Source organism: Enhydra lutris, unplaced genomic scaffold (genome assembly GCF_002288905.1).
Source record: "Enhydra lutris kenyoni isolate GAN:26980312 unplaced genomic scaffold, ASM228890v2 scaffoldscaffold13, whole genome shotgun sequence".
Classification (NCBI taxonomy): domain Eukaryota; kingdom Metazoa; phylum Chordata; class Mammalia; order Carnivora; family Mustelidae; genus Enhydra; species Enhydra lutris.
The window spans coordinates 56,022,745-56,036,532 of record NW_019154097.1 but is presented as its reverse complement, the minus strand read 5'-3'; the positions used below and the strand labels follow the sequence as shown (position 1 = coordinate 56,036,532).

The window sequence follows — 13,788 nt, the reverse complement described above, 5'->3', positions numbered from 1 at the left end:
TGTTAACACCGACAAGGGCTGAATTTTACAAAGTGGATTTTTAGCAGCTATCGAACAATCAGAGGACTCTCTCCTTTCTCTATGAAGAAAACGGAGTGGCGTGCTCGCTGCTTAGACGTGGGATGGCCTTATCTGGGGACATCAGTGTCTGAAGTGGCCGATGACTTTCCACCCTTTTCCTCTACTCAGGAGCAAGTTCCGTAACATGCCAAGTATCTGTTCTTCAAACGTCTGATGAAGGTCCGGCAAACGCTTCTGTGTTTAGGGATAAATACTTGACCGTTTTTCACCTTCTACGATGATGTGTCTAGCCCTGTTTTCTAGACCTCCATTTGAACTTTTCTTTAAAAACACCTCTTCTGTTTGCATCATCAAGCTGGCATCGAGGCACTCTCTCCTCAGGGACCTCCGCCCAGCCCTACACCTCTCTGCAGGGCTCTCATCTGCATCCCCTCCCGTCCCTCACTCTGGCCTCACCACTCACTGGCTCTCCCGCTGGCCTTTTCCATCTTCTTAGCCACCTCCAGCCCTGTTCCCTTTCTAATGCACTTGCTTTTGGTTTGCTCTGCATGAATTCATCCCTTCTTTATCTGGGTTTTTTTTTAAATTGCTCTTCTAGTTTCTTGGACCGAAAACTCAGTTCACGTACATGTGGTCATTCCTGTGTTCTAGTGAGTGCGGTCATCACCCCAACCTCCCACTGAGCACCCTTTGGTTTAAATGGGTGCTGTTCTCACTTGTTTTCATTTTCATTTTTTTTTGAAGATTTTATTTATTTATTTGACAGAGAGAGATCACAAGTGGGCAGAGAGGCAGAGAGAGAGAGAGAGAGAGAGAGAGAGGGAAGCAGGCTCCCTGCTGAGCAGAGAGCCCGATGCGGGACTCGATCCCAGGATCCTGAGATCATGACCTGAGCCAAAGGCAGAGGCTTAACCCACTGAGCCACCCAGGCACCCACTTGCTTTCATTTTTAAAGAGTGTGTAATTTCCCTTCTGGTTTCCTTCATGACCCCCCAAATTATACATACGAGTTTTTATTTGTAGTCTTAATCTCCAGGTAGAAAAATTTTTAAAGCTTAGCTCTTGTTTCTGTTAAACTGCGTTGTGTTCAATGAAGGGACCACAGGTCGTGTGTATCTGCGTTTCTCTGTCAGTGTGTCCATGCACACACACCGTGAACAGACGGTAGACATTTGCCTTTGCAGTTTCTTAACATTTTCCTTATGGTCAACAGATGGTCAGTTTTTGTGGCTATTCCATGTATGCTAGAATATAAATCACGTATTTAAATGATCCAAAATCTCCAAAGTAAAGTCAAGCTTTTTTATGGTTTTATTTGTTCATTTTTGGCTTCTTGACCTGTTGCTTTAAATTAGAACAAAGAAGCTCTCTTTTCCAAAGACCCCTCAGGCGATGGCCTGGTGGCTGGAGAATGAACGAGCCAGAGGCCCCACCTTGTCCCCCTGCTCCAGGGGGAGTGGCTCAAAGCCAGCACAGAGGACGCTGGTGTCAGCTCACCGTCTCCTGCGGGGGCATTTCACCCGGTGGTGGGCCTTCCCTGTGTAAGTTCCGCTGCCCAGGCCCATGAGCCTGTCCCCCTGCCCACCAAGTCCAGTTCCATGTTGCCTGGTGCCAGTGGACAAGGGTTAGAACCGCACACCCCATGACGCCTGGACACGGGTCCCAGGTGAAGACCATGACCTTCTCCCTGCTGCCTGCCTGCCCCCAGCTCCCAGAATAGCCTGTGGCCAGGACTGGCCTGTGGTCAACAGTTCCAGAAGCCTCCCCGCTGGGTCCTGGATGAGTAATCCTTAGGAAAACATCAAGGGACTGAGACATGTCGGTGCCAGGACCTTGTGGGTGGGTCCCTCTGGGCCTCTCTCCTGGGCCCTTCTGGAAAGTTCTCCAGCCATTTGGGCAGGAAAACCAGTCATCCTCCGCTGCTGGGCCTGCAGCTCCCAGGACAGTCTTTCCCCAGCAGCTCTGCTTCGTCACCTGTTACACCAACCCCAAAGTGTCCTTGTGGTGGGGGTCCCACATCACAGACGACCACTGCTCTGGTTCCCCCGTCCCTCACTCCACAGCCAGCACTGTGCATCTCCTACACTGGCACTCTTCCTTGGCCTCACCTCTGCCCTCCTAAAGGAGCCCTGTATTCAGGGCACCTCCTTGGCCAGCCCAGCTGGGGGCTTCGCACACCCAGGGGTGGTTCAGGGTGGGAGGCTCGCCTCCTTTGTGCTTTAACCAAGACCGAGGAGTGACTGACTTCTGGGTTATCCTAAGCACTTTAGAGCAAGCGGCATCTCCTCGTGCTGCCTGTCCCCAGGGACCAGCCACAAAGAACCCGAAGGCCTTACATCTACATCCAGGGCCCAGGCTGCTTGCCCCCTCTCTCTGCCTGGAAAACCCCTCCCTCCACAGTCCTCTGGGACACCATCTCCCTCCCTAGCAGATTGCCTCAGATGGCACTCTGGGGACCACACTCCCACTGGGGCGTCCTCAGAGAACCCAGGGGCCCTGAGCACCTGCTCTGCTCCAGGGTAGAGCTGTGAGCAAGGCATGCTGGGAGGCTCCTACATAGTGAGGCCTGTGCATTTTAGGGGAGACCAGCCATAGACAAGAACAGAAGATGTTACTTTCAGGTAGTGGTGGGTGTTGCTAGGAAAACAGAGTAGTGGGACATTGAAACCATCTGGTCAGTAAGACAATGCCTCCTCAAGGTGATAGTTAAGGTGAACCAAGAACTAGGCAAGGGAGCCATCCAGTGGTGAACAGAAGTCCAACTAACACCTCAGCTTTCCTAAGAAACCATGGTGGGAGGGGGGTTGGGCTTGAGACCCACGGAGGCCCCCTACATGCTCTCCATGATTCATGGGGTCAGGCCTCCCCACGGCCACCCTGAGGCCACAGTCCAGGGAAGGGCAGAGGGGGCCAGAGGCTGCAGAACCCCAAGGCCAAGGGACACATTGTGGGGCTCATGGCTCTGCTCTCCCAGTGTAAGGGGGAGGGGCTCCTTCACCAACCTCTCATCTTGGACATCATCTCCTTGGCCTGTCCAGGTAACCTTGGCCAAACTTACCTCTTCTGCACACAAATGGTGCAGTGTGGGAGGGAGGAGGAGCTCTTGCCAGGTCAGATCCGCCTTCCCTTCCCGCCCCCTCCCACCTCCAGCTCTATCTTCAGCTCCAGATGGAGCCCAGTGACCTTTCCACTTAATTCAAATGGCTTCAGAGATCTTCACTTCTCTGGCCAGCTGGGCTGGGACACCTCTCCGTCACCAGCATCTGGTGGGTGCCTACTGCATGCAGAGTAGGGCCCGGGCCAGACACGGAGAGTCCATGAGTCCCAGGGGTGAAGCACCCTGAATGCAGGTAAGAGGAAACTGGCGTCCAGAGAGGGCAGCACAGCAAGTGGACAGGAAAGCAGGGGCTCACTCCCAGGCCCCCCGACTCAGTCCTGCCAGAGAGGCTGAACATTGGCGGGGCCTCCAGGGCATGGGGCAGACAGAGAGACTGTTTGCTGGGCCGTGGATATGTTTGGAGTGCCTCCGCTGGCCAGGGTCACCTACCCTCCTCACCAGGACTTTAGACTGACGTTCACATTAATATTCTCTACTGGGGGCTGGACGCCCAGAAGAGGCCACGTAGAAGTGCCACGCCCCTAGGCCTGGGTGGCTGATTTTGGCACCTAGCCAAGCAAATGAGACACACACAGAGGCCAGCGAGGTGCGGCCTCTGCAAACACCAGGTACCTCTCGGTGCCAAGCGAATCCTAGCGCGGGGGCGCCCGCGCCACCAGAGTCAAGGCGCAGGCGTGTCCCCTTGGTGGGGTGGGGCCCCAGCCAGGAGCGGGAGCCGCTCCGGCATCGCCTCCGGATTTGCTGTTTGGGCGAAATACCGAGCTCCTCTCGTTTCTCCGGCGGCGCGGCGGCGGCCGGTCGTCCCCTCCTCCCCCACGCCGGGTGCGGGGCGCGCGCTGGGGGCCTCCCGGGGTGGGGGGTACGAGGTCGCCTCCTGGCAGGGAGCTCATCCGGCGGCGCAGACGCCCGGCGGCTCCTGGGAGGGACTTGGCCTGGGCTCCGGCCCTCGGCTCATCTGGGGAGGAGCCCGGAGGCTGCAGCTGGCGGCGGTCGGCCCCAGGCGGGCGGAGGTCCCGCGTCCCGCGGCCTGGCCGGAGAGGCCCCTTCGACAGCGTCCGCGCGCGCTCCCCGTCTTGCGGGAGCCGGCTCGCCGCGCCCGAGCCCTCCGGCCTTTGTCTCTTGGGTCTCTCCGTCTTCTCTCGGCCACCAAGGGAAGAAGGCGCCCTCTCCTTAGCGGGCCGGGAGCTGCAGAGGCAACGCGGGGCGCGGCCGAGGGGAGGAGAAAGGAGAGGGAGCGGAGTCGGCTCAGGCCTGGCCGTGACTCGCGGGGCTGCGTCTCCGCCAATCTGCGGGCGCTGACGCGGGGGGCGGCTCCGCGGCTCTCGGATATCTGCCGGCCGGGGCGCGGGGCGCCGAGAGGCTCGGCCGCGCGGGCACTGCGCTCCGGGGACGGCCGCTGCACCTGCCCGGGGACTTCCCCGGCCGTTCCGAGCGCCCCCCAGCCCCGTGCCCACCACCTCCTTGTCCCCGCGGCTCTGCGCCCTGATCCCCCTCCAGGTCCCAGCCTCCGGACCGCTGCGTGAGAGAAACGAGCCTTGCCCGAAGGAGCCGCCCCTTCTCCGCCTGGCCGGCCCGGCGCCTGGCGTGGCCCACGGAGCCGCGGAGGGGACTGCACCGCGCCATCTCCACCGCCACCCACAGGCCGCCGCGCCCTGGCCTAGATGGGCCGCCGCGTCAGACCCCTGCGCGCCGGATGAGCGCAGAGACCCCAAGCCGACCGCTGAGTGCGCGGGGCCTCCCCCGGCTGCGCACCCAGCTCCGCGGACCAGGGCCTCTGGGCCTTGCCGCTGAGGGCGCGGCCACTCCGGAGAGGCGAGAGGGAACGGCCAGAGATGGCCGGGCGAGCGGGCTCTTTGGTGGTGGGCGCCCTACACGTGGTGTGGGCGGGGGGACAACCCTGGAGCTGGTAGCTGTCCGACGCCAGATGGACCTTGACCTGTGCCTCGGCACTGCGTTCGTGCCAAGCCGAGGCTAGCTGGGGCACGGGCGGAGCGCGCTCTGGGAGGGCGCCCGGAGTCCCAGGCCGCGCTCTCCAGCGCGGCCATGAAGATGATCCTGGTGCGCAGGTTCCGCGTGCTCATCCTGATGGTGTTTCTGGTGGCTTGCGCGCTGCACATCGTGCTGGACTTGCTGCCCAAACTGGAGCGGCGTGCCGTGCGGCCCTCGGGGGAGCCCGGCTGCTCGTGCGCGCAGCCCGCGGTCGAGGCTGCGGCGCCTGCCTGGGCCAAGGCGCGGGGCCGCCCCGGGGAGCCCCCGGCCGCCTCCTCCGCAGCCGGCGACGCGGGCTGGCCCAACAAACACACGCTGCGGATCCTGCAGGACTTCAGCTCCGACCCTTCCTCCAATCTCACATCCCACTCGCTGGAGAAACTGCCCGCGGCAGCCGAACCCGCCGAAGGCGCCTTGCAGGGCCAGAATCCCGGCGGTCCCCGGCCCCGCGATCCCGCTCACCGGCCGCTGCTCCGAGACCCCGGACTCCGTCGGTCGGCGCCGCCCCCTGGCCCCAGCGGGGACAGCTCTCTCCTGGCCCGGCTGTTTGAACACCCACTCTACCAGGTGCCGGTTCCACCGCTAACGGAGGACGACGTCCTCTTCAATGTGAACAGCGACATCAGGTTCAACCCCAAGGCTGCCGCGGAGAATCCTGACTGGTGAGTGAGGCGGAGGACAGCTCAGGGTGGGTGCTGGCAGGCCCCAAACCGTCAAGCAGCCGTTAACCTGTGCTCGCCTTCCCAGGAAATGGCCTTGCACATCCCAGGCCTCGTTTAAAGAGGCCCAGGAGCTCGGGAACCCCAGGCGGCAGGAACCCCCCTGGCAGAGTGCTCAACCCCCACCCCAGCACCCCTCTCCAGCAAGGGGAGGTTTGTGGGGCGGGAGAGCATGCTGCTTCTTGCTCAGGGCAGTGCCTTTGTCTCCAGAACGACTGCCTCCTTGAGAAGGGCTGCTGGGTGGTTTGGTTGCTGCTCCCTGCAGAGTCCAGGGAGGGTGGGTGCTGACTCTGCGGGAGGGCAGGGTGGCCTGCGGGGTCCCGGTTCCTGGCTCCCGAAACTAAGTCAGGCAGTGCATGTACAAGCTGGCAAGGGAGTGAATGGGAGGGCCTGCCCCTAACCTTACCCTGGGGAGCTTCTGGCCGCCAAGCTTTCAGATGCTCGGGGACATTACTCTGGTGGACACGTCAGGAGAGTCTGCAGAAGCCTAATGAGCCTTGTAAGCCGGTGGCTGAGAACAAAATTAGCAGAGGGGCGTGCTGGCCCCAGTGAGGCATAACAAAAGGGTTCTCCCAACCAGGGTGCCCAAAGCAGCTGCCCTTGGAACCCTGCCAGCTGTGTTGGGTGACATCTTCATAAAAGGGGAGAAGCATCCTCAGGAGCATCTCTTTAAACTGTTCTGGCTTAAACCACTACCCCCCGCCCCGGGCCCTCCTCAGCCACACAGACCAGCATGAGCCCATGCTGCAGCCCGGAGTGAAATATTAACTAGCAGCAAGGCCAGAACAAAATACTTGCCTGCAGGTAGATATCACCCCTGCCACTCAGGGGGAAGGCCGTTGCATAAAAATCCTTTCTACCCTGAAATTTGACCAGGCCCAGGCTTTTCTGTCTAAATACACCAAGGTGTTTGGTGGCCTCTGAGCTTTGTGTGCTGGCCAGGTTCAAGGAAATGCTCAGAAACTTGAGAATCGGAGCAGTGGCCCAGGCTCAGGGCTCCTCACAGGAGAGACAGAGCCCAGGATTGGGGGCCCAGGATGTGGGCCATGTGGGAGAGGACTTGGGGCCAGAAGGGTCTCGTCTGCAGGTGGGTTGGAGCTGAGACAAGTTCCACTTTCCGTCTGGCCCAGCAGCAAATAGGCTCTGTCTTCCCCCAGATGGGCCCGTTGCCTCCAGAGATGTCAGGGCCATGTGGGCGGCAGGTCCTGACTTTGGGTCTCAGCTGGAGCGAGTGCCTACCTCTTTCCTCGCTCCCCACCCAAGACTGCTCTCATTAAAATCAAATTTAGCTTCTTGCATCATTTCTCCCCTTGGTCGCTGGAAGCAAAACAGAGCGCCCGGGGAAGGTTTCTGACAGGCGGGGTGTGTCTCCAGCGTGCACACGGTTCATGGTCAAAGATGGCTCGCTCATCTGTCCCCAGGAAGAGCTGACAGCCTCTCACACCCCAAGCTGACGTCACACTTGGGCTGTTTCGTGACCCCAGGGCAGACACGGTAGGGCCTGGCACGGACGCTCTGGGCTCGGTCTTGATTTTAGTTATAGCTGTCTGGACGTCTCCTGATGGTAAGTGAGAATTACGGTTTAGATATGTTATTAGTTAGTGGAACAACAGCCGCAGAAAAAGTAGGGATGTTCGCAAGGTCCTGTTTGGGCAGAGGCATCTGTGAACACATCCACATTTGTCTGGAACCACAGTTAGAACCTCGGCTCTGGAATGACTCCGTTCTTTCCCTGCTGATTCTGGGTCCTCTGCGTGTCCTGTAGGCCACGTGAAGGCACTGAAAATGAAGACTTCTTGCCCACGGGGGAGGCGGCCGTGGACTCCTACCCCAACTGGCTCAAGTTCCACATCGGCATTAACCGGTATGAACTCTACTCCAGGCATAACCCAGCCATCGAAGCCCTCCTGCGCGACCTCGGTGCTCAGAAGATAACCAGTGTTGGTAGGTGTCCTCCCTGAGCTTTCCGAGGGCGTCAGGGGTGCTGGGGGCTGGCTGTCCTTTGCAGGGCAGCTGGGAAGCTGTTGCACCTTGATGGAACGTTGTCTCTGGAGTGACCGATACTGGCAGCCTTCTAGAGGGACACGCCTGCAGGGCCTTGAAGGGAAGGGAAGGACAGCCTCAATGCCGTCCGTGTGGTCCAGGGGCTACCGTTGCCCTCGCTAGGCTAGTGAAGGAGGGACAGGTGCTGCACAGCCCTTCCTGCTGCGTTCTGCTTACCCACCCCAGGAGAGGCACTTTCCCGAGCACAGGTCTCCGCCCCAGGGGTGAAAAGAGGGCTCGTGCCCCTGGAGGCCGGGGCCACTCCCTCAGCACAGCAGGGAGACAGGGCAGAGCTCTGGCCAGCTGCTCCTGCCACTTCCTGAGCACAGGCAGGGATCAGGGCTCAGCTCTGACTCGGGTGGAGGCCTGTTCTCTTAGTAATTCAGAGGCCACATTGCTGAGCACTTTGAGATCTGCTGAACTGGACAGAAAAAAGGCATCCGATTACTGATTTCAGGGAAATGTGTCCCCAGTGGTTTCGGAGCGTGGAGGTTCGGTGCCATTGTTCCTGGGCCTGTAGGCCTGTGAAGGTCCGCATTAGTCACCGGTGGCTCGAGGAGGCAGTGAGGGACGGGCTGAGGGCCTGGCATGGAAAGAACAGTCCTGGGGGCTTTGCAGGGAGCTGGCCTGGGGACACACAGCTGGGAGTGGGGTGGAGGGAGGCCAGCTGGGGTAACGTGAGGGTAGGTCCCCTCCCCTCCCAATGTGTGGAGCGGGCAGTCAGACTTCTCTAAACAGTACCGATGCCACACGGGTCCCCGTGTCCCCAGGCTCGGTCCACTCACTGAGACAGGGGAGTGCAGCTGGCAAGTGGGTTTTCCAGACGTCTCTCAGCACTATTTTTGGCTCTTTCTGCCCAGTACTGAGCTGTCTCTGGGGCACCTGTCTGGCTATGTGGCTTCTGTCTAGCGTGTGATCGCCCCCCTTCGTGAAGGGGAGCGCGCAGGAACAAGCCGGGGTATCCTCTTTTAGCTGATGCACAGGAGGGGTCTGAGCAGCTCCCCAGAGCCCAGCCATCCCTGGCCCTCCCCGTGTGAAGGCCAGCCCCCCTCCTGCCCTCCCTGCAGATGCCAGAACCTTCCAGGGGTGCTGGGAAGCAGTCCGTGTGGCACGACAGAGATTGTCCCGTGGAAAGCCTCGGCCGGGGTACCCCCTTCACTCCTGAGAGTAGATGAGGCCAGAGAAGTATCCGGGGACTTGAACGACTCGTTCACCCGTTCGGCAGCTTTCCTCGGACACCCCCTGCCCTTGAGACCCCTTTCTGGGTCGTGGGTATGAGCATGAATGAGCCTCAGTAAGATTAGGCCCTGCTGACCTGAGAGGCCCAGGCAGGGGGGGTGGGGGGGGTGGGACAGGAAATGGAGACTCGGTAGGGAAGACTAAATGCCTTGAACACGATTCACGTGGCTCTAGGAGGGGTATGGAGCCCCTTGTCTAAGAAAAGACGTCTGACCGGGGCTTAAACAAAGTGTAGGCGTTTGTCATGCAGGGCGGCAGGGAGGGCTGGGCTTTCTGGGAAAACGAGAGCAATGTTTGAAAATTTAGAAATGGTTTTTAGGGAAGTACAATGTTAAAAGATCCCGCTCCACGGCTGTCCGTGGCACCCCTCTCTGCCTCGGTTTCCCTATCTGTCAAGTGGGCTTGTGGCTGCTCGGGTACCTTGCATTTGTTCTGATAAGACGGTGCCCGTGACCAAGCTTATAAGTAGTAACTAGCTCTTTGCACCCTGTGCATGCCGGGTCCCCACTCAAGGGCAGGGTCTGGGGTGGACACCAAGCCTGGCCAAGTTCACCATAGCGCTCAGGGAACAAACAACCTCCAGCTGTTTGGAAGGTGGAAACAGAGCCCAAGGAGCGTCCCTGCCAGCAGGTGTCGGTGTGCGGGGAGGGTGGAGGGTTTCAGGGGCGGGCCAGGGCCTCCTTGACCGCAGCAGCCTGTGTGGAGGAGCCTGTGGAGGGCTTTACCCCGCTCTCCCTGCTGCTTCTCTCCCTGCTGCTTCGGTGAGCTCCCCAGTGAGTTTGCGCTTGTGAAAAGGCCCTGGTCCACAGGGAGCAGCAGGGGAGGGGCCGGCCCTGGGCTGGGCTGCAGGCATCCCTTCGCAATGCATGCTTTCCAGGCTATGTCTGCCTCCGCGTCCGGTCGGATGTTTGACCCAAGCCCCTGCTGGAGACAGCAGCCCCTGGTGGGCCCTTGGCTTCGCAGAGCTGGCTGGGCCGGTTTGGAAAGGGAGGCCCTGCTCCCAGCTCAGGTCTCTGTCCCCTCACCATCCAGCTGCAGTGGTCCCTAGGAGAGGCAAGCCCAGAAACACCGTTGGGACGGGGAACAGTGCCTGCAAGGTTCCCAGAGCTTCCTGACGGAAGAGTCCCGCTCACACTCCCCATTCAGAGCCACTGGATCCACGTGGCGAAGCCCGTGTGGCCTCCGGTACAGCAGCCGCTGCCGGCGGGTTTATTTATAGCCGGGCTCCTGGCTGCTCGGTAATGGCCATTCACTGCCTTTAAACAGGCTCGGGACGTTATCTACCTCTGTTCAGCCTGAGATTAGGCACGCGGCGCCTTTGGCTCCGGCTGGGGATCATTAAGTAGCTCTCGTGCACAATTACAGGTGCAAAGGATAAATGACACAATTAACTGTTTTGTAGCAGGGATTGCTGAAAAGGGAAAAGAAGTCACACCGACACGGAGAGGACTCAGACGGCCTCTGGCTGAGAGATGCCACCGTTGTTCCCCCCGGGTTGGGACACAGCTGTGGCAGGGCCTGAACAAAGGAGCTGCGCTCCCCAGGACCCGAGTCCTGGGCGTTCACCCATCTAGCTAGCATCCAGGACTGACAGTCACGAGCTCCCGGGGACAGAGGCTGCCGCTGGGGCAGCCCAGGGCGGGCAGCTGCCTGAGGGCCCAGGGGCCGCCCTAACTGGTTAGAGGCCGGCTCCCTGGAAAGGCAGTTCCAGCCCCAGAGAGCTCACAGTCCCCCTCCCACCCTGGGTGGTGGCAGTGGGTCCCAGTCTCCAGGTCCTGGCTCTCCCGCGTTGGGGGGTGGGGGCGGCGACAACTGAAAATGCTCAGTTTGCCGGAGGCACTAGGTCCTCTGGGAGGAAAGACGCAGACCACCCCAGACGGACCGGAGGGAAGACTGCCGGCAAGGCAGGCAGAAGGTGGCAAATAGCTGGGCCCCTCCTCAGTTTTCCCTCCAGCCGTCTAGTCCAAGATCAAGAACAAAAGCCCAGTCAAGGGCCCTGGGCACCTGCTTTCTCCATCTCTGGCAGACAACAGCTGGGCTCCGCTGGGTGTGTTCCCATGGTGTTCCTTCTAGCTCCAGGGAGGGTGCCGGATGCCCGCTGGGGCAGTGCCGTCTTTTCTCCGTTAAGTCAGTTTAATTATCCTGATGAAAGTGAGCTGTCTCCAAGAGCGGCCACACAGCAGTCTTGGGAGGGGCGGGAGGGGGCGCAGTGCAGTTACTGCTCCAGCATCCTGGGCGTGCGTGTGAGGGACTGACGTCTGGTGGAGGCCTGACAAGGTCTCACAGCAGGCCGAGCAGGAGGACCCCAGCCCTCAGAGTCTCCTCCAGTCCCTGGCTCGTAGCAGCCCCTCAAGGCCAGCCCCGGGGTGTCCCCCGATGATGGACAGATGGACACGCACCGTGCTGCTCTCTGAGGGCCCACGTCCCTCGATGCCCAGGGGCAGGAGAAGGGGCTTTGCGTGGTACCCAGGGCTCTAGAACACCGTGATCGGGGGGAGGCGTCTGGGGTGGGCAAGGAAGACCACGGCTGACCTAAGGGCTCCTGGCATCACATCCCTCAGATCTGAGCCATCTTGGGCCTTGAGACAAGGCAGGGCTGGGAAAAAATTCGGACCACTTGCCTGGCCATGATCCCTGAGGACAGGCATGGCTCACACTTCTCAGAGGAGGTGACAGAAGCCCCCATGGGTGGCCTGGCAGTGCCTTACACGTGGGCGTGTTTGCATGGGCCACCAGTCTCTTAAGCAGATTTCTTTCCTTTAAAAGTCAGGAGGTGGCTCACTAAAACATGGGTTGGGGGTTCCTGTTAGAAACGGGGAGCCTGGTGGTGCTGATCCTGGCTTCCACAGGAAACCAGTTGCTGAGTGACCCAAGTGACTTGTCCCTTCCAGCACCGAGGTGTGCAACGCGGGATGAGCTAAGGACAGAGCCCAGCATCCCGTGTCTCCCAGCACTCACACCTCCTTGGTGTGGTGCCATCAGGTTCCCTGGCTAGGATGGCACCCCTTTTCCTTTCGGGTCTGTCTCTCTCCTCCTGGGGCTGTTCTTGGTGCTTGGTTTACTCGACCCTTCCTAGGAGGACCCTAAGAAATGCAGTTCCCATTCTGGGTCTTCTGAGGGGAGCTGTGTTCTGGGGAAAGACAGCAAACCCCCCGGTGTCCAGGTGTCTTAGTGCTCATGGCATACAAATATGCAAACATTAGCATATTTGTTCTGTTAGTGTGTGTGAGCGTGTATAACTACTGGTGCGTGTCGTTAATGATCAGTAGGCCGTGCTAATTGACACCATATATGAACGCATAGCTGGCAGATACAGCTCTGGAGGGACAGCAGGAAAGACAGAGCTGACGTCCGTGGTCTGGATGGTGGGACGTGTCTGCAGGAGACAAGCAGGGGAGGGGAGAGCGTATATAACAGGTGCCCTCCATGGGGCTTGAGGGAACCAGACCCCCAGTTAGGTGCCCCTCGTGGGTGCTAGTGATTTGAGGACAGCGAGGCCCAGATTTGGGTGGGGCCGTGGAGATGGAGAGAAGTTGGCTGATGGGGCTTGTTTGGGGTGAGTGTCTTCTGGGGACATGGCCACTGGAGGCCTTAGTGCGTCCACGAGCCCAAAGTGGGCTCACTGCTCAGTCAGGTGCCTCCCAGGGCGGAGGTTAGCCAGTTTTCAACAGGCCTCTGTCCCCTGAGAAACATGGAGACCCAACCAGGTGAGGGGACGTCCACCGGCTCTCGCACGGGACCCCTGCTGCACACCTGGCTTCTCCCTGAAGTTGGCCTCTGCTCCCACGGCCTCTCTCCTACAAGGGTGCAGGCCAGATTTCTCAAGTCTGACTTCAGGAAGAAACCCCAAACTCACACACTCCTTCTCAAGGGCTGGTTAGTGTCCAGGCTCTGCCACCGGGGTCCTTGGCCCTGACCCCCTCCCCAGGCCCATTGGTGACAGCAGAGCCAGGACATTCACCCCAAGCACAGACCTGTGGGGGCATCTGCCTCCCACCCATCCCAGAGGAACACTTGGCCTTTGCCATGACTGCTGGCCGTTTGCATGTGGGTTTTGCCTGTACCTGATTTTCAAGTGGAATTCCAGGTGTCTTCAAGTTGTCGACCCCAGCTTGGCAGAGTGAATAGTGGCCCCGGGTGGGAAGGCACATGTCCCCAGACAAGAGAAAGGTGGTGTCTAGGGCAGCTAGCAAAAGCCTGGCCTTTCCAGAATTCTTAGTCACCTGGAGATGCTAAGGCCCATTAATTTCTAGTTACTTGCTTGGTCCGTGGAGAGGAACTGGTAATGCAGCAGAAAACACAGGTCAGCAGGGCACTCAGATCTGCTTCCAGAACAAGAATGACTCAACCGACCAGATTTGCATAATAATTTATTATTCAAGAAAACCAGGATTGCAGGCCCTAGAGAGAGCTGATGTGCTGTCCCCGACAGCACATGTGTGACCCCAGTTATTACATGGAAATGGGGACATCGAATGGGGCTTAATCAGGCCACTAATTTTCTTAATGATCACTTCTGTTTTCATCTTATTAAAAAACATAATAAATGTTCATTGTTGAAATTTAGAAAGCACAGATAAGGGAAAAAAGGAAATTAGAACCCTCTGTGGTTCTGCCCTTGGGGGGTGAGCACTGGGCTGGGACTGGGGCTTCTTACCT

The 13,788-nt window shown here is 59.3% G+C and overlaps 1 protein-coding gene across 1 annotated transcript in view; it reads left to right on the top strand.

Moving 5' to 3' along the window:
* The first annotated feature begins 4,412 nt into the window (after nt 1-4,412).
* Nucleotides 4,413-13,788, top strand: part of LOC111145961 (FAM20C, golgi associated secretory pathway kinase) — a 37,350-nt gene continuing 27,974 nt past the window's right edge. Inside the window, exons 1-2 of the mRNA XM_022501296.1 lie at nt 4,413-5,790; nt 7,613-7,791. Coding sequence (XP_022357004.1) covers nt 5,183-5,790; nt 7,613-7,791 — 787 coding nt within the window. The 5' untranslated portion in view covers nt 4,413-5,182. The remainder of the gene's footprint in view (nt 5,791-7,612; nt 7,792-13,788) is intronic.